The sequence below is a fragment of the Ooceraea biroi genome, chromosome 11 (assembly GCF_003672135.1).
Source record: "Ooceraea biroi isolate clonal line C1 chromosome 11, Obir_v5.4, whole genome shotgun sequence".
NCBI lineage: Eukaryota > Metazoa > Arthropoda > Insecta > Hymenoptera > Formicidae > Ooceraea > Ooceraea biroi.
Window position 1 is genome coordinate 2,034,326 of NC_039516.1, and position 19,042 is coordinate 2,053,367.

At 46.0% G+C, this 19,042-nt stretch overlaps 2 protein-coding genes across 10 annotated transcripts in view; one reads left to right on the forward strand and one right to left on the reverse strand.

Annotated features, from left to right (window-relative positions):
* Positions 1 to 15,083, forward strand: part of LOC105274478 — a 76,528-nt gene extending 61,445 nt beyond the window's left edge. For 3 of the 9 annotated variants that reach the window (XM_026973944.1, XM_026973943.1, XM_011330645.3), the window contains 11 exons: positions 236 to 377; positions 1,753 to 2,199; positions 2,457 to 2,607; positions 3,830 to 4,564; positions 4,641 to 4,862; positions 4,949 to 5,401; positions 5,480 to 5,611; positions 5,737 to 5,962; positions 7,460 to 7,558; positions 7,667 to 7,829; positions 7,933 to 15,083. In XM_026973944.1, the coding sequence (XP_026829745.1) occupies positions 236 to 377; positions 1,753 to 2,199; positions 2,457 to 2,607; positions 3,830 to 4,564; positions 4,641 to 4,862; positions 4,949 to 5,401; positions 5,480 to 5,611; positions 5,737 to 5,962; positions 7,460 to 7,558; positions 7,667 to 7,829; positions 7,933 to 8,230 (3,068 nt within the window). In that variant the 3' untranslated portion in view covers positions 8,231 to 15,083. Of the gene's footprint in view, positions 1 to 235; positions 378 to 1,752; positions 2,200 to 2,456; positions 2,608 to 3,829; positions 4,565 to 4,640; positions 4,863 to 4,948; positions 5,402 to 5,479; positions 5,612 to 5,736; positions 5,963 to 6,268; positions 6,419 to 7,453; positions 7,559 to 7,666; positions 7,830 to 7,932 lie in introns of all 9 variants that reach the window. The other 6 variants (XM_026973941.1, XM_026973937.1, XM_026973938.1 and 3 more) reach the window with 5 other exon arrangements.
* Positions 15,084 to 17,966: 2,883 nt separating this feature from the next.
* On the reverse strand, positions 17,967 to 18,592 carry LOC113562984. Its single transcript, XM_026973948.1, has 2 exons — positions 18,347 to 18,592; positions 17,967 to 18,153 (listed from the first exon to the last, which is right to left on the reverse strand). The coding sequence occupies exons 1-2, from the start codon at positions 18,485 to 18,487 to the stop codon at positions 18,067 to 18,069; spliced, it is 228 nt and encodes a 75-aa protein (XP_026829749.1). The 5' UTR covers positions 18,488 to 18,592; the 3' UTR covers positions 17,967 to 18,066.
* Between the last annotated feature and the right edge of the window lie 450 nt (positions 18,593 to 19,042).

Consider the following 19,042-nt stretch of genomic DNA (forward strand, 5'->3'; position numbering starts at 1 on the left):
TTAACGCTCACAGTGTCTCGCGTTCTTGGATAGTGGCCAGCTGGCTGACTTGCGTCCCAACTTGCTCTCGTTCGACAGTATTGTCCCGCCGGTAATTTGCAGTATGTGTTTTCCGCAAAACTAGAGATTTGCGCGGCCGCGAATTAAATCTTCCGCAAATTCCTTTCCGCGCGCGTTCCAGGCACTTCCAATCGACAGGCAACAGCGAATAATCGAATTCTCCTCCCGTCCTCAGTGATCAGCGCTCAGGGATTAATCGCCAAAGATAAGAGCGGCACATCCGATCCCTACGTGACGGTCCAAGTTGGCAAAGTGAAGAAACGCACGAGAACCATGCCGCGGGAGCTGAATCCAGTATGGCACGAGAAATTCTACTTGTAAGTAATTTCGACAAGTTTCCCAGCGCTACGCTCGCCGAATCTGTAATTCTACTCGTTCTGAATCCTTCGGCGATTTCACCGTCGTTTTCACGGGCGATGGCATACCGTCACGTTTATTCGCATACGCTTACACTAGATCACGAATATCAAAACGTAGAGAAAGAGGAAGAGAGCAAATACAATATTAATTTCACCACCAGACTATATTTCCATTAATACGATATTAATTTACAATTGATTGATACCATCACGTATAATTTGTGGCACAATCAAGCGACGCGGTAGCGTCGCAACGCCAAGTACATAAAGAACAAGGTTCCGAGCAATGAGAGCCATTGCATAGACGTCGCGCGCTACCAAATAGCTTATCCGGAATTTTACGTTAAATTCATGTCAAATAAACTTTTGATTACAATATCTCAGGAACTAAAGCGTACTGAAAAATCTAACGATACTTTTATAACATAATGTGGATGCAAGCTTTCGATTGCGACCACTTCGAAAAACATTGGTGCACTCCATCCTCAGATACCGTAATCGTATGCAACACTTGTGACGTTTCATTCTTCTCCAGATCCAGGTTTAGACTCACGTACGTACGCTCGCACGCACACAAGCAAAGCGATTTTGTCCCTAAAGGCGCGTTCACATATGTACGATAGGTTCACATCGCCGGACGGCGACGGCGACGGCGTAAGAGACGCCGGCGCAGCAGAGGCGCCAGCGTAGCTGCGCCAGCACATAAAAACTCCCAACTTGTCAAAACTCAAAACTAAATATGAAATCAATAATTAACGAGCCAAGTATTTAGAAGCAGTTTGAGTATTTTACCCAAACGTTTTCCATGCATACTCTCTTATCGCATGACGACATTGAAGTACTTGGCGTGCCCGAATCACATTGAAACGTCCTGTCCTACCTATAAGAGACACAGAATCATTTGCGAGTCATTATTGAAAATCATGAAGATACAAGATACAATACAAATCAAGATATTGTACAAATTTACAAGATTTACAAAATTTACAAGAATACATGACCACTGTGATCCGGGCACGCCAAGTACTTCAATGTCGTCATGCGATAAGAGAGTATGCATGGAAAACGTTTGGGTAAAATACTTAAACTGCTTCTAGATACTTGGCTAGTTAATTATTGATTCCATATTTAGTTTTGAGTTTTGACAAGTTGGGAGTTTTTATGTACTTGGCGTATATATTTTTTCTATTTTTAAAAAGGTTTTTTAGGGATTATGTATTATAGTTGCAATCTCACTGCGACAACTTACAAAGAAAATGTAGTATTCCAGTCTCAAAGCAAGGTGTGAATTAATTCGTAAATTAATGCTTGAAAATGGCAAATCTCTTTGCAGCGAGTGCCACAATTCATCCGATCGCATCAAGGTCCGTGTGTGGGATGAGGACAACGACTTGAAGTCGAAGCTGAGGCAGAAACTGACGAGGGAGAGCGACGACTTCCTCGGACAGACCATCATCGAGGTACGGACCCTCAGCGGCGAGATGGACGTCTGGTACAACCTGGAGAAGAGGACGGACAAGAGCGCGGTGTCGGGCGCCATTCGGCTGCACATCAGCGTCGAGATCAAGGGCGAGGAGAAGGTGGCACCTTATCACGTGCAGTACACCTGCCTGCACGAGAACCTCTTCCACAGCCTGTGCGAGGAGAACGGCGGCATGGTGACTTTGCCGCAGGCAAAGGGTGACGACGCCTGGAAGGTCTACTTTGATCCTCCCGGCGAGGAACTCGTTGACGAGTTCGCCATGCGCTACGGCATCGAGAGCATCTACCAGGCGATGACGTGAGTGTCGCGATCAATCATTAAGATCAGCGATCTTATTGTGTCAAAATAATTCTTTTATCATGGACTCGATGAGTAAACGATTCTCAATGATCTTTACTGAAGTTGAAATGAACATGAAATATTGCTTCTAAAGTTTGAGAAATTGGACGTGTCATTTAGCTATTATATTGCAAAGAAACTGTAATAATCGCTCTCAGGTAGATCGATTATTCGGTCGTGACCCCACACTATGAACCGACCTCATGTTCTTTTAGGCACTTCCACTGCCTCTCAACCAAGTACCTGTGTCCAGGCGTGCCGGCCGTTATGTCGACCCTCCTGGCAAATATAAACGCGTACTACGCCCACACGACCGCGAGTCCGGCTGTGTCGGCCAGTGATAGATTCGCCGCCAGTAACTTCGGGGTGAGTGCCGGATGCTGGGAGTTGCGCCACGACGTCTACCGCGCTACGTAATAGCGCGGATGTAGCAAAGTGAGAGATGGCGGATGTTGGGGGTCGGTGGCGAAGAGCGAGAAGTACTGCTGCAATTTCCTGGCGACCAGCGCTATCCGTTATCCCGAGCTGCTTCTCATATCCTAGAGACGGCCGTGCGTTTACTCTTGCGCGCCGGGTCGCGCACTTCATTCGACCCTCTATCAATTACGTCCTCGTCGGGTCAGGGAATACGGGATCAGCTGACGTGAATATCCAAATAATTGCTTTGCAAACTTTAGAAGGATTAAACTATGTTCCGCATATAGCAGCGCTGAGTCTCGTTCGACAAAATTTGAATCTTGGTGGATTGGACATTTAGTGGATTAAACCGGATCTCGCGCGAGGGCGATATCCTGACTTTTCGTCATAAGTTAAGCGAACAACAACAAAGTTGAAACGAGAAACGCTCGCATGGGTGTTTGAAAATGTGTCACGCTATGGTCACGAATCTCGAATGCTCGAGTTAAGAAATCGAGGCCGCGTGCGCAGTATTTATGATTGCAATTTTATCGCATCTTTTCTGATATGCAATCTCTTCCCGGGAATAAGAGGAATGAAGAAAGGTTGTATATACGCTAGTTAATTAAGATTTTAATTAAGATTTTCTTCGGTCACACACGATTCCTTTTTTCCCCGCCATCTAGACTTTAGCTGACTGGCAGCCGGGAAAATGAATTTGCTTGCCGCATAGAGAGTATGGAAATTCCTCTCGCGTGCCTATACGCGGATCGACGTTCCCCCGTTCCTCAGGAAACATCGGGCGATATGTGAGCCGAAATTTTGCAGGAAATTTAAATTCGCAAATCTCTTAATTCCGGGAAGAGAACGAGTGCATGTGGATAGCGTGTTTTTCATATTCCTGAATTATGCATGATATTTCCTTATTGAAAATATTGCGCGAAACCTTTCGTGCTCGAAGAAATTCGCCGCGGTCGAGAGTCTTCGGGAACGACCGAAAAAGGAAAACGACGGGGAAAAAGCTCGATAAGAGAGCCTCTTGACGGGACGCGTAGCTACTGCATTGATAAAAAGCTCTCTCGACGTCAGCATGCTGCGCGAAAGAAAGAATGAGAGGGAGAGAGAGAGAGAGAAATTCTGTCGCTCGCGCCATTACTAATGAAAGCAGCTAAATGGATTCTTCTGATTGTAGAAAGAAAAATTCGTCAAGCTACTGGACCAGCTGCACAACTCCCTCAGGATCGACCTGTCAATGTACAGGAACAATTTCCCAGCCTCGAGCCAAGAGAAGCTAATGGATCTGAAGAGTACCGTGGACCTGCTGACGAGCATCACATTTTTCCGCATGAAGGTCCAGGAGTTGTCGAGTCCGCCGCGAGCCAGCACCGTCGTGAAGGATTGCGTGAAGGCGTGCCTGCGCTCGACCTATCAGTTCCTCTTCGAGAACTGTTACGACCTGTACAATCGGGAGTTCCAGGCGGACCCGAACGAGGCGAAGCGAGATTCGGACGATCACGGGCCACGGTTGGACTCGCTCGACTTCTGGCACAAGCTGATCGCCCTGATAGTCTCGGTAATCGAGGAGGACAAGAACAGCTATGCGCCCGTGTTGAACCAATTCCCCCAGGAGCTGAACATCGGTCAACTGTCGGCGGCCACGATGTGGTCCCTGTTCGCGGTGGACATGAAGTATGCCCTGGAGGAGCACGAGCAGCATAGGCTGTGCAAGTCCTCGGCCTACATGAACCTGCACTTCAAGGTCAAGTGGTTGCACGCCAACTACGTCAAGGACGTGCCGCCATACAAGGGCGCCGTGCCGGAGTACCCGGCCTGGTTCGAGCCCTTCGTCATGCAATGGCTCAACGAGAACGACGACGTGTCGTTAGAATATCTCCATGGTGCCTTTAGTAGGGATAAAAAGGAAGGCGTAAGTGTGATGACGTAATGATTTCGTTTGCGAATCCTAATCCACGTATCTCAATGCAACGTTCTTTTCCTTGCAGTTCCAAAAGAGTAGCGAGCACGTACTCTTCAGCGTGTCCGTTGTCGACGTCTTCACACAGCTGACGCAGTGCTTCGATGTAGTGTCGAAGCTCGAGTGCCCGGATCCGGAGATCTGGAAGAGGTACATGAAGAGATTCGCAAAGACCATCGTCAAGGTCCTAGTAGCTTACGCGGACATTGTGAAGAAGGAATTCCCCAGCCATCTGAAGGAGGAGCGAATTGTACGTCTTTGAGAACGATAAAATTTATCGATAAAAAGTTTTGCAACATTGACCAACCTGATCACAAAAATCGTTCCTTCCCGCAGGCGTGTATTCTGATGAACAACATCCAGCAACTTCGGGTGCAGCTGGAGAAGATGTTCGAATCGATGGGCGGCGACAAGCTCGAGGAGGACGCGGCAAACATTCTGAAGGAGCTACAGCAGCAACTGAACGGCGCTCTGGACGATTTGGCCATGCTCTTCGCGAACAGCCTGGAACCACGAATAACGGTTTCCGTGAGAGAGCTGGGAGACCTTCTACTGGCCATCAAGGGTGGCGGACAGGTGACCCTGTCGCAGCCAGCACAGAGGAACAACGTGACTGCAGAGGCCGACGACGTCCTGAGACCGCTCATGGTTCTGCTCGACGGTAGCCTGTCTCTGTACGCTGAATCGTGCGAGAAGACGGTACTGAAGAGGCTACTGAAAGAACTGTGGAAGATAGTCATGAGGATTTTGGAGAAGACCGTTGTCCTACCACCTATGACGGATAAGAGCGTACGTTGATCGCGTTAAAATGAAATGATCTCTTGTAAAAATTGCCGACCGAATTGCATTTCGTAATTCTTGTTACAGATGATGTTCAAGAATCTGACGGATAACGCGAAGAATCTCGCCGCGAACGCCAAGATCGAGGACATGTCGAAGCTGTTCAAGAACCACATGGCCGGGAAACCGGACGTGAAGAATGCCCTCAGCGGAGTTATGGTAAGCAATCATCGATATAACAAATGCACTTTTTAAATCATTTAATGTCAATGAGTAAATAGATTGTCCAAATGATATAAATTATTTCAAATCATGTTAAAAGACTATTTTTTTAATCTCTTCAGGATATCTCCAAGGAAGTGGAGAAAAATCTTTCGCCGAAGCAGTGCGCGGTTCTCGACGTCGCTCTGGACACGATCAAACAGTACTTCCACGCGGGCGGTAACGGCCTGAAGAAGACGTTCCTGGAGAAATCCCCGGAACTGCAGAGCCTCCGTTACGCCCTGAGCTTGTACACGCAGACGACGGATACCCTCATTAAGACCTTCGTCACCTCGCAAGTCAACCAAGGTACGTGCAAGCTCTGGTTGCCTATCGTTCGCGTTACCGATACCCAAGTCCATATATAATACTATAACGACTATTATTTTTCTATGTGTTTTTTCTTGGCATGTTTATCGCGGGCGCAATCGCGACGAGAGATAGAGATTAATTAGGAACACACGTGCGAGTTAATTGAGGCACATGCGATATATTCTAACGACACATTACATTACACGTTCCGTCGCGCAAACCATCGCGCGAGGGGTCGCTATATATTCGGCGTGTATGCGCTCTCACACTCACATTACGACGTAATGAAAATTGTCGGGACAGTGCCGCTGAACGATGCGTCAACGCTACGTCAGCGTCAGCGTTCGATGAGCAGCGAGAGAGGTGACGAAGGGGAAGGAGCCGAGGGTATGGAAAGCCTCGAGGAACCCCTTCGCCAGAGCAAGCCCTCTCTTCGTCGAGAGAGCCGACCAGGTACCACCTGTGCGGACCTTAGAAGGTCGCGGGGAGTTTCGGGGAGACTTTTAGGACGTAGTGAATTGACTGTTACGCCGAGACGTCTTTCGACACGGCTTTTTTCTCTCGATCAGCTTTCATTATCCACCTTGACGTCCATTTAATCACTAAAATATTCAATCAATTTAAACGTTTATTTTTAATTTGAATCTTTGCTGCCTTTGTCAAGTTTTTCTGTAAATGAAGAGAGGAGGGAGAAGAAAAGGTAGTTCCAAAGACGTCTCGACGATCGATAGCTGTGTTAGGAAGCTGTGCTGTTATCACTGCCGCTGCTGCTACTGCCGCCACTCTTGCTGCTACTACTGAGAACCTTACGGCCCGCGAAACGCCTCTTTTGGTTCTCATACTTCTTCAACACCTACGCTTTTGACATCCGTACACATACACACGTGTACATTACATATCACACACATACATACGTTAAAGAAATTTCGCCATCTGATCACTGATTCACCGTACACGATCCTCTTACGAACGCGCAGCATAGTTAGTTACTCGTTGCCTAGTGCTGTACACCATTCTATTTTCCACGAGTATTCGAAAAAACGTCTATCCGAGGAAGAGATTCACGGATCGATCGATCGATCGGTCGCCTGCACCATGGACACTTGTACCATATGCACTCTATATTCGGGGATCACTGCTGGGATCCTCCGAAAGCGATTCGTTTCTTGATGCGCGATCAACGAGATGAGGAAGTCTCGGATTGTCGCCGCATCGCGTATTTAAGGCGTGCAAAAGAGATGTTCGCGACGACTGACTTCGTCTTCTGTAAAAGCTACGCTGAAAAACTGCGGGAAACAACTAGTACCCGAGATGTGTGTCGGAGCATGTAATCTGCTCTAGAAATAGCAACTGAGAATAGACTCCTTAGTCTTAGCCTCGGATCATAGCATCTGATAGAATCAGACGAAGTCCGCGTAGTGTCTAGACGCCACTCTCTAGCTTCATGGCATCCTATTCGAGAGTAGATTCTGATTGAGCTTTGTGAAGTTCCAGATACCGCCGGTACGGACGAGGGTTCGGTGGGTGAGGTGAGCATCCAGGTGGACCTCTTCACGCACCCAGGAACGGGAGAGCAAAAAGTCACCGTGAAAGGTACAATTACGATTCCGTAAAGTTTCTTTCAGTCACACGAGATTGTAGATCGATAATTCGATAATTCATCGAGATGAGATTTAACTAAAGAGATTCTCGTTCTTTCAGTTGTGGCTGCGAACGACTTGAAGTGGCAACTGGCGACAGGCATGTTCAGGCCGTACGTTGAGGTGAATCTAATCGGTCCGCATCTCACGGGCAAGAAGCGGAAACAATCGACGAAATCGAAGAGCAACAACTGGTCGCCGCAGTTCAACGAGAGCTTTGATTTGTAAGTAACATTGAATGTCCTATACTTGCTCCTTTAAAAATTTCGCCAAACCTTCGTTTATGCAATCAGTTTCTGGTGACTCTCGACTCGCGTTTGTCCACAGCATGATCGGTAACGAGCAACAACAGCTAGACTTCTACGAACTGCACATCTGCGTAAAGGACTACTGCTTCGCGAGAGAGGACAGACTCGTCGGGGTCGCGGTGATGCAGCTCAAGGACATCGTCGAGGAGGGCTCGTGCGCGTGCTGGCTGTCGCTCGGCAAGCGCATCCAGATGGACGAGACCGGCTGGACGATCCTGCGCATCCTCTCGCAGCGCAACAACGACGAGATCGCCAAGGAGTTCGTGAAGCTGAAGAGCGACATCAGGCAGGAGACACCGCTGCCGAATCCCACCTGAGGAGATGAGATGCCGCGTTAAATAAGCCGACAGCGAAGCGACTCGAGACCTTCGTGCTTGGAAAGAGCTCGAAGAGGAGGAGGAGGAGGAGGAGATGGTGGTGGTGAAGAAGATGGAGGAGAAGCAGGAGGCCGTCCAAAGGGGGTTTAGCGTTTGATGCCTTCGGTGCCACGAACGAACGAAACCTTTCACGACTAACTTTCGCGAGGAACAGAAGAGAAAGGGGGAATCTATAGACACGCGCGAGAGACAGAGAGATGTAATTCGCGCGATTCGCCACGCATCGCCCCGACGAAAACGATCGCCCGAACTCTTCCGCCCTTCTCCGCCGCGAGACACAAAAATCCAGGGAAGGACGACACCGCGGAACTTCCTCCCTCAGGCTTCCCTCCGGCGCCGCGGAGTTCGGTCGAGCGTATTCCTCTCTCTTTTTTACGAATCACACACGTACACACACACAGACATACGCAGAGAGCTTTAGCCCCGTCCCTGGACTGCGATCGGGAACCATCATCTTCCACAGCGGATCTCGAACTGAAGGACGACGAGCTAGGTGGAACGCCGCGTGGCTCGGCGTTCGTTCGGCGTACCCCGACGAAGAAGCAAGGGGCGATTCCTCCCGGCCGCCCCCATTTCGACGAGCTAGAGATAATTGGGGTGGCGGAGCTCGGTCAACGACGACGACGATGATGACGGGCGACGCCCTGACATCGCGCAAGACACATCGGACTCTTCTTCGTGCGTCGAGTGCCGCAAGCCGTGAAGCCGAGCGGAAAACGGGGGGAACGGAGGAGAGTGAGTTCGCGTGAGGGCGTGAAGACGCGAAAACGTGAAAACAGTGCTGCCAGTACGCAATATATTTGGTAATCTTCGTAACGTAACGTAATAGAGGACGAGAGATTTAACAGCGCGAACAGAAACCGAAAGACACGATGGTTCGCTCGCGCGACCGCGACTTTCTCGATCTCGGATGCGCCGCCGTTCGCCGGAAGACTGACGACCCCGAGGGACATGGACGAGGATGAGGAGCGACGTCCACGTGGCGGCAGACCCTCCACCCGCCTACGTTGCGTCCGCACGTTGCCGAACGGAGTAGAACGTGGCAAACGCGAACGAGGACCGCGTATACGAGCACATACGTCCCCACACGACATGCACGCGCGCACACACACACACACACACACACACACACACACACACACACACACACACACACACACACACACACACACACACACACACACACACACACACATATATCTACAGACACACATCATCCACCACGTATATACGCGTACACGGAGACCGCGTCGTTTCTAGGCCGTTTGTTCGGGAGGACGAGATTTACTGTAGATACGTGAGAAAAAAAACGTTGTTGACGAAGAAGTTTTTTCTAAATATACAGTTTAAATGTAGCATTGCGTACGACCAAATAGGCGCGCCCTGTGACGTCACTCAGCGGCGTGCCGTTAGTAATAAAAGCAAAAAAAAAGTTAGTAAGGCATTGTAATTGTAAAGTACGTTCTTAAGATTCTTCGTAAGATTATACCAGAGATGATCGCAAAAGGGTCTGACTGTGCTGCTGACGCTGTTGCTGCTGTTGCGAGTGATGTTGAAATCCGCCCGCAAGCTTCGGGAAGCCCCACGCGCCTCCAGCAAATTTTGCGCGCGTGCTGCAACGGAAATTCACTTTCTACGAACCGGCGAGCGAGCGAGCGAGCGAATCAAGTCCCAAAAATTCAACTTAACTACCCTGTAACTCGGCCGCTGTCAGTACCCGAGTAGCCGACGAAGATGAACGTGTTAATGGCAGCTGGCTACCACTTATTCAAGATCATGATTCGACTGATGGTAGCCGCAACTCTAGAGACCCGGTGTCTCGGTACTGACAGCATCACCCATGATGTCGTAGCACGCGCAAGTAATCATATCGTAGCTTTCCATATCACGTAGATTCTCTCTTTAGCGAGCGCTGCTTGCCACGGCGACGAGTCTCTCGAGACAACGCGAGAGACCGGAAGCCAGAAAACTAGTGCTATCGTAGTGATCACTGTCGCTGTACCAGCTTCATCCTGCGTCTCGTGCTACTTATAGCGTTCGTCCGTTCGTAGAAATGTGACTTCCGCACGCGCGACTACTCGTCTCTCTTTTTTACGGGGACGCGGAACTTTTAGCGGAATTGCGTACCGGATCAAACGGGGTTGACGGGGGTGGTCGCGAAGCTTCGGTCGGATCCCTCCGTGAGAGAGACACACGAGTGCACGCCTCGACCTCGAATCCGACGAATCCAGTTATTATTCAGCCTGTGCAGAGCCGGGCAGAACAGGTACAACACAAACTCCGGAGATAATGCTATTATATTCAAAAGTTTCTACTACGTAGTACGTCTAGATTATACTTACGTATTGTGTATAGTGTCTAAAACTGCTGATGTAGTTGCGAGCGCGGGATTTTCGACCGGAAATGCGAGAGACAGACGGGAAGAACGTCCGTTCAGTTGCACGTGCTTTCGAGACTTGCGAAACATTTTCAATTAGAGGACTCTACTTAACGTGTGATCGCATCTGTTTTTTTAGTAAGATAAAAAACGATTGACATTAATCAATTGTACATTAATGTTTTGTACCTCTTAAATTGAAAGCAATTTGTTTAGCTCGTTGAGCTGAAGCGGAAGTGATAGATTTTTTGGACATAAGCTTTAAAATTTTCTCCGACAGTCGTAAATCTTGGATCACAGAGTCCCGTTAGAGGTCTTTCGACATTCTACGAAAGCGCTTGCATCTGCACCTTCGACGTTGTCGGACACGGAAGCAAGTAGGAAAGAAGGACACGGGTCCGCGACCTCGCCACCATCTTCATTTGTAAAAGTGTCTATTTTCTCCGCTGCCTAACTAAGTACATTACTGAATACGAAAGAGCTGGCAATTCGCTACACCCAGATCGGCCTCGTCGATGAATATGCAGCTTGCCGATTCGTTTTCCCAATCCGGTCGACGAGCCTGCGAGATCCCGATCACCGCGATCGTCGACGGGGTCGGCCAGCAATTTTTTCTCCTACTCTCCGCTTCGATTAATATCTCGTAAGCTTAATGAAGATATCTCGTGTATTCTGTGATAATTACCCCTTAAAGAGGACACTGAGAGACACACGCTACACCCTACACGCACAAGACATACATTATACACGTACACGTACAGGGAGATCCGCGGACGGAGGTCCGCACGGAGAGGGAAAGGATTGTACAAAAACTAGAAGAGAAAAAGAGAGAGACAGAGAGAGAAAGGAGAGAAGAGAGAAACGTGAGAAAAGAGGTATACCAATTACACCGATTCCAATATAGCGGCAGTATTTTTCTTCTTTCAATACATTTCCTATATTTTTACTCTCTGTAATCATTTAACGTCCGAGGAGTCTCGTCGGGATGGTGAAGAGCAGACAAGAAAAAGAAAGGAAGAAAGAGAGGGAGAGAAGGGAGAGAGATATACATATATTGTATATGGAATGTGATCCGGGCTCGCCTCTACTTCCCTTCATCTATCGATCCTGTGACCAATTCGCAGTTGATTTCTCCTTAGCGAAAGTTCGATCCTTTTCCACGACTTTCTAACGTTGAATACATCTAAGCCTTAAATAAAAAACCAAAAAAATGCCGTGAAAGTAAAATTCGCTTCGAGTCGAATAAAGATCAAGAGGCTCCGTCATCTCTAATTGATTGCTCGTTGAAATTCTTAGACTTTTTACCGAGCCTTGCAGTTCAAGAGCTTATCGCTGCCTTGTGACGCTTTTTGTTAAGGACAAATCCACTCGAGATTGATCCCCGGGGGAGTCCTGTGGACGCGGAGTGCGCGGAACCTGAAGCATCCTGTTGCACCGCGACAACAACCCGCGATCTTGCCAAATCGCGAGGATAATCGAAGAGGTAGGAGGACGAGACGTACGAAGACGGACAAAAATACAAGACACAAAAGTATGCAATACAGTTCAGAGGCACTTCCGGATCCGGGAATTTAGAAAATAAAATCACACGAGAAGGAACGATCCGAAAAAGTTTGAAGAGCGTGACGTGATCCGCGTGATGCTTAAATTTATTAATCTTGTCAGACTATTTGGCGCAATGTCTTCAAAACTGATTGAATTCGTTTCGTATAATTTTTTATATCGTTTCCCGTGCTCCAGGTTAATGTAATCTCTTGCGCCGCGCGCATACTGTGAACTGTTTAATTAATATTTCGGCTGGATCGTTCTGGACCGTGTCAAAAAGACAAAGAATCTAAGTCATCTGATCGATCAACTCTCCGGGCTCTTTGGGATGAAAAAGAATGAAAAACATGTTCAAAGGAGCTTCAATGGAGGAATGGTCAAGTGATTCGATTATCTTTCGTCCATGTCGAAAGGAGAGGATTGTCCCTAAGGGATTGCCGTAAACTTTTAAAGTTTCAACTCAAGTCAAAGTCACCGACAAAGTTACCTCAAAGGCGCAGAGAGAAGGCGAGATCAGAAAATCAAGTCAGACTCTAGACCGTCGTAATCGAGGAGCGTTAGCAGACAGAAAAGAGATAGAGAAAGAGAAAGAGAGAGCAATCACGCAACAATGAGAGGGAACTAAAAAAGACATACACAACCGTTGACAATACTATGCTTGAGAAACGCGCGCGCGCGCACGTATAAGAAACACGTATGTAATGTACTTACTAAAATATATAAAACAAGAGAAAGAGAGAAAGAGCGAGAGAGAAATGCTCGTGTTTCGTAAGTAAAACGTGCTAAGAGTAAACTCGTAATACACGCGCGAGAAGATGATGCACTCGCGCGACGACGCTTACGCGGATCACTGTGTGATTAATTAAGTAATCACGTCTAATCACGAGCGAAGAGAAGCGACTTCGAGGGTCGTCTCGCGGGGAACGCCGTTATCGAAAGTCTTTCGATTCAAGGCGAATGAACGATAAGATTGAAGATGAAGAGAAAGAGAGACACCGTTGTTGTGCTGGCGACATGCGAGGTAAACAGGCGCGCAAAGGTACTCGAAGGGCCGTAGGGTACGTAGCTTAAATTGATCGAAATCGCGCGCAATGTAGAACAGAGAGAGAGATGTTTCGGATGCGGCGATCTGTAGCAATTTAAGTTGCTCTGCGCACGGATCGCCCGAGGATTTTCGTGCGTCTGTGTACATCCAGAGCAATCATATCCGAGTATCAAACACGCACATATTCGACATAAAGATTACCTACACACCCGCGTTCACCGGAAGTACGAGGAATCCCCGTTAATGAACGTTCCGTTTGGTCAGCCACGCCGACGAGTTGTTCTCCAGCGAACTGGATGCATACATGTGTATATAACGCCACACGCAGAAACACGTACACACATACATACGTACATACACATACACACACAGGCGAGATTGCGCTTGTGTGGCTCCATACGATCGAAGCTCCGAGCGCCCACGTCATCGTTGCGTTTCTCATTCCGAAGACTAAGAATCATCATTAAACCATCGTCCATTATCGCTACCATCATCGCGGACGACGATCACCCGGCGTAACTCATCAGTATCGAATCATCTCCGGTGATCGACCGGGCTCGATTCGCGGACAACCCGCCGACAATCCGCGCGGCGATTGTGCGATTCGGGTATACGTTACAGCGCGTTGCCTCACGAAATCCTGACAATCCTGCTGACATCAATGCATTGCGAGAAGTAATCACGGAGGATGTCGACTTGCATCAATCGCACCGTTCAATTAGACATAGAGATAAAGATCCATGTACATGACTTGCCTCGTCTTAAGGGTAGATTCGCGCCTCATTCACTAGCATCGTGTCGCACGTACATAGTTCACGAAAGCAGGAAGCTGAAGGCGCGAATCTCTTTCTCGGATCACGATGAAGTTTCCTTATGTGTTATAGAGAGCGATGTTTATTCTACGATTCGTTGAGGGTCTCGCATCGGCGAGATCTTGAATATCGTACGACCAAGAAAACCCGTGATCGAGGTAGATGCGGCTACCGCGAGCCTTGTTGAACTTGGAACAGCGTCGTCGAGGAGGAAATGAGTCAGGTGGCCGCGCGCGCAATTCAGCGCTAATTGTGTGATGAGAAAAAAAAGGGTTTCAATTATTTCTCGTTTACATTTATTCAATTAGTTTGTACATATATGTTGAGAGAAAGAGAGAAAATAAAAATTGAACGTATGAATGGTATACGAAGCGCGAATGAATGCAGGAAAGGAGTGGATGAGAGAGAAAAAGAGAGCGAGACAAAAGCAAAATTGGATGAGAGAGATTGCCAGAGGGATTTAGATTTTGAATGATTAATTAGTTGATTAAGCGGGAGTATTGTAAAATGACGAGAGAGAGAGAGAGAGAGAGAGAAGATAAAAGAGAGACGGACAAGAGGAGGACCTGTTAGAGCTATATCGTCGTTGAATCATTGCGCCATGTGCCATATCATCGCATTATCATCGGATATATAGCAGATATATCAGAGAGAAAGGGACAGCACAGAGTTTAAATATTATCTTTAAGTCGTAGCCAAATGTACGGCCCTATACATATGCATATACGTCTACAATCTCGCGAGCGAGCGTGACGGAGATGTTAATTCACGAGTGAAAATCCGGTGCATTCCTTTACCAGCATCCGTTTTGACTAACTGTGATTTATTGCTGCTCTCTATTCGAGTGATGCGACACGAATCACGCGTGAAAGGGCGAGCGAATGAAAGTATTGTTGCGCGCTCCTACAAAACACTTTTTCAGATAGAAAACACTGAATGTCCCATTATATAATGGACACCGGGTACGCTTGTTGCGTAACTGATATTTAATTTAATAAAACGATCTGTAAAGCCGAGAGAAGAGACAAAGATAAAGAAAAAGAGAAAGAGAGAGAGAGATGCGCGCGTATCTTTCTCGTTCACTCGCCCTTCCTCGACATTTTCATGTGCATGATGATGTCGCAGTCTGATGATGCGAATACAATTTTCCACGCTTCTTACCGCGATCGCAATCACCCTGGCACTTCGCTCGATCTGGGCCTTCACCAGGGGGTTTCCGATCCGGCGGGTCACCAGGGATCACTCGTTAAACCCTTGAACGTTGAACCCTTCGCCTCTTCGCCATCCCCATCGTCATGATAGCGCAGTCACACTCGCAAGTCGTCACGTCGCACGAAGAGCGTCCGTTCGCCGTTGCCCAAACCGAATGCCTGTTACTGTCTAATTTCTTCGCATCGCAGTACACACGCACGTGTAAGATATTATCGCATCTCGATCGTGTAATCACAGAATATATTGCACATACGACTGCACATATTATATATACATATTTACGGGTGTATATATGCATTATACATATACATATACATGGTCATGGCCGCGAGCCGTTGCTGTCTCACCCGATCGAGCGATTGGCACTATTCGGACGACCTCGATTTCACCCCAGTTCACCCTCGCGAACGTTCATTTTTCGTTTCAAAATCTGATATTCATAAATTGTATTACTGTACGTGAAAGAGAGAAAAAGAGAGAAAGATAAATATTAATTTTCCTCGAACAGCGCATTTCCCGTGAAGTGGATTATTTATCGATTTATTACTTACTTCTTGGGTAGTCGAAAAGATCATACAATAAAATAATATCCTTCGATTTCAAGCGAGCATTGCTGTTAAATATCTTCTTTCGATTACACAATTTCTATATTGTATTCTAGAAAAAATTTATTGGAACAACAGCATTGGAAATATCTATTGGAATACACAATAATGTGTATAATATTAGTTAAGAGAAGAAAAGTAATGCATAGAACAATGAAAACCCTTTTCAGGCGTGACGACAAAGATACTAGGTCGTAAAACGTCATAAACTTTGGCCATTAAAGGTCAATCTACAATGTACTCTTTGCTTCTTGTTTTCTGCTTTTTGCCTCTTGCTTCTTTGTCTTTCACACACTATTTTAGTGCGTGAAAGACAAAGAAGCAAGAGGCAAAGAGCAGAAAACAAGAAGCAAAGAGCACATTGTAGATTGGCCTTTAGCCTGCCTCTCTAGCACAATGGAAATGTGCCGAAATAAGATCGAGCCTTAGATATGACAAGCTATTATTTATGAGTTTATGACCATTATTTATGGCTTCTAAAATTCACTTTTTCGGAAAACCCAACATTTTAATTCAAGTTAGCTAAGAAAATGTATAAAATACATAAAATATACTCCTAAAAAAAAAAAAAAAAAACAGAAATGCTCTCTTCATATTGATTTCTTGCTTCAAGAATTTCAAACGGTTTTAAATATTTTTTCGTTTGTTTCCACGCATACCTATCAGACGATATGAAAAAAGATGTGCTTTCTCCGAACGTCCGCTATCGATTTTTACGATCAAACTGTATTTTCCAATCGTACCTTGAGCTCATTTATATGTCTTCGTTCTTTAGTGCGTGCGTGTGCGTGTGTGTGTGTGTGTGTTGTACAGTTATACAATTTTGCATATAGCTCATCAATCGCTGAGAGAACTCATGAAACACCGACAGAGAAACGGACGAATACAATTGTACATTCCAGCCCATACAATAAGGTTCTTGAAACCTTCGATGTCCCTGAAGTTTCAGAAATCGTATTGCTAATAAAACTGTTTGCGAGAAGAAATCGTAGCGGCTGCCTTTTGCCCCACATTACATTTTCTGAGATCGAAAATCGAGAAATCTGACTATCGACTATCTAAAAACGATCTAATGTCACTCAACATACAATGATCGCAAATGAAATTTTCCGTTGCTCTTAATTAATTAATTAAATTAAAATTGTTGCGGATTAAATTGTAAAGCGTAAAGCTGAGAAATCGGTTCGGTGGAATTCAGACAGAACGTATCTTTAATGTTCTTAAATGTTGGAGCAAACGGCAGTCATTAACGGGCTTCTGCGAATTCCGTAAATCACCGAAATACCGTTGAATACCGAAGGTCGAAGTGCCGTTATTACCTTGTTGTTCTATTGTAAGAGCAAAGTGGACAAATCACATGACACGATCGTATCGACATTAAAATTATGCTTTCCGTTAAATTTTCCCCGCCGACGGTCCGTTCGCACAGTTATCTCGTTCCTCGTTTTGCGATCGATGTATCATATCCGAAGGGTGCTCTTGAAGCGGAATGCGAAATATAAGAAAATAAAAAGCAGGATACGAAGCGTTTTACCCGAGATGGCATGTACCGTTTACCTGAGGGACAGAAGGGATCGCTTTCTTAAGGGGTATAAGCTGCCTCAGGGGAAGGTAACCCAGGGACTCTAATAAACTCATCCGAAATTATCAGCCTGAGATTATTCTATTTCTTGCTAGGGACAGTGTCCGTGACCCCGATTTGATCCATCCTTTGTACATTTTTCATGTAAGACGACCAGATTATTAAATTAAAGTAAAACTCGTAAAGCCGCCGCATCTCTAGGTGCCATGATCTGCCCCGCCGATCCTCTCCCAACGGAACTAACAGACACGAAAAAATTCTAAGAATCAGAGCTGGTTTGTTCATAGCCTTTTCTTTTACAAAGTCGCCTTGCAATTCTGCCTCGCTACTTACTAACTTTACTTGCTAACTAAACTATTATAGTTACTCTTTCTTGTTTATCTCATAGTTCTGGAAGAACACTGGCACATAAACGAGTTTGCTCAAACAGCTTATACATTTCTAGAATACAAAGAAGAGAATCGACCGTGTAGTTTTCTGATATTGAAACAAGTGATGTTATTATAAACTGCTATAATATTTATTCACTATCAAGTTATTCTCTCCGCAGAGAGGATACACACGTTTATTGTGTACGACACATTATACAATATCCAAATTAAAATTTCATCAATGCGAAGTTTGCTTTTGTTTGCGAAGGAGATACATAAAACTTTTTCATCTCCGCGGCTTCCTCTAACTGTTTCTGAAATGAGAAGCGACACAAATGTGATTCTTCCCTGGTTGTTACGACGTACCAATGATCACATTAGTTAATTTACATCTCTCGATTGCGTAACTCGAAAGTTACAATTACAACTTAAGTCGATTTTAAAGTCGACCGACACTGACGTGTCGGGCTTGAAAAATTATGCAATAACAATTACTTTGAGGGTTACCTTTAATTTTTCCTTGTCTGGTATCCTAGGATATGGACCATAAAGATCGTTCGCTCCATCGTGGAAATCTGTTATCATGTTAACACACGTATTCGCAATTATTGTAAACCCTAAAACGGACGCAACGGTTCGCGTTGACATTGTTAAACGGACTATTATTTACATGTGTCCGAAAATTATGCCAGAGATCGACACGTAATGGAGAACTCTTACGTCAAGATAACCTAACATACAGTGCTGCCAAGGCAAGCACGGTGTGCTTGGAAAATTCCTAAGCGGTACGAGCCTAAATTATTGCGTGGATATCGTTAATTAACTTAATCAGCGTATCAATTCATGTCATAAGAAATATTCGGATATCTCGTATGACAAAGAACACTCGTTCTTTTTCACTTCAATATCACAATCGAGGTATCCCGAGGTATTGGGTAAAAAGGTAGCCAATCACCGCACAGTTGATCGTTTCCCCTGGGTTTCCGTTTGCGACATTAAAATTTTATCTCCTTCCTATATATATATATATATATATATATATATATATATATAAAATAGTTGAACTAATCCTAAAATTTCATTTGTAGGAGAAGATTTATTCAAGAGATTTTGTTAAACGGCTCTCCTTGGTACATACATCGTCACTCTAGAAGTTCTAGAACACCCTGGAAGGAGAAACCGCGCATGCGCAGTGCCGCGAGT

What these genes read in the sequence shown, in the direction of transcription:
- LOC113562984 (XM_026973948.1), bottom strand. Translation starts at nt 18,487, where the DNA reads ATGTCAACGCGAACCGTTGCGTCCGTTTTAGGGTTTACAATAATTGCG. An exon ending in CAGACAAGGAAAAATTAAAG is followed by an intron (nt 18,154 to 18,346) that starts GTAACCCTCAAA and finishes TTCTCATTTCAG; the next exon opens with AAACAGTTAGAGGAAGCCGC.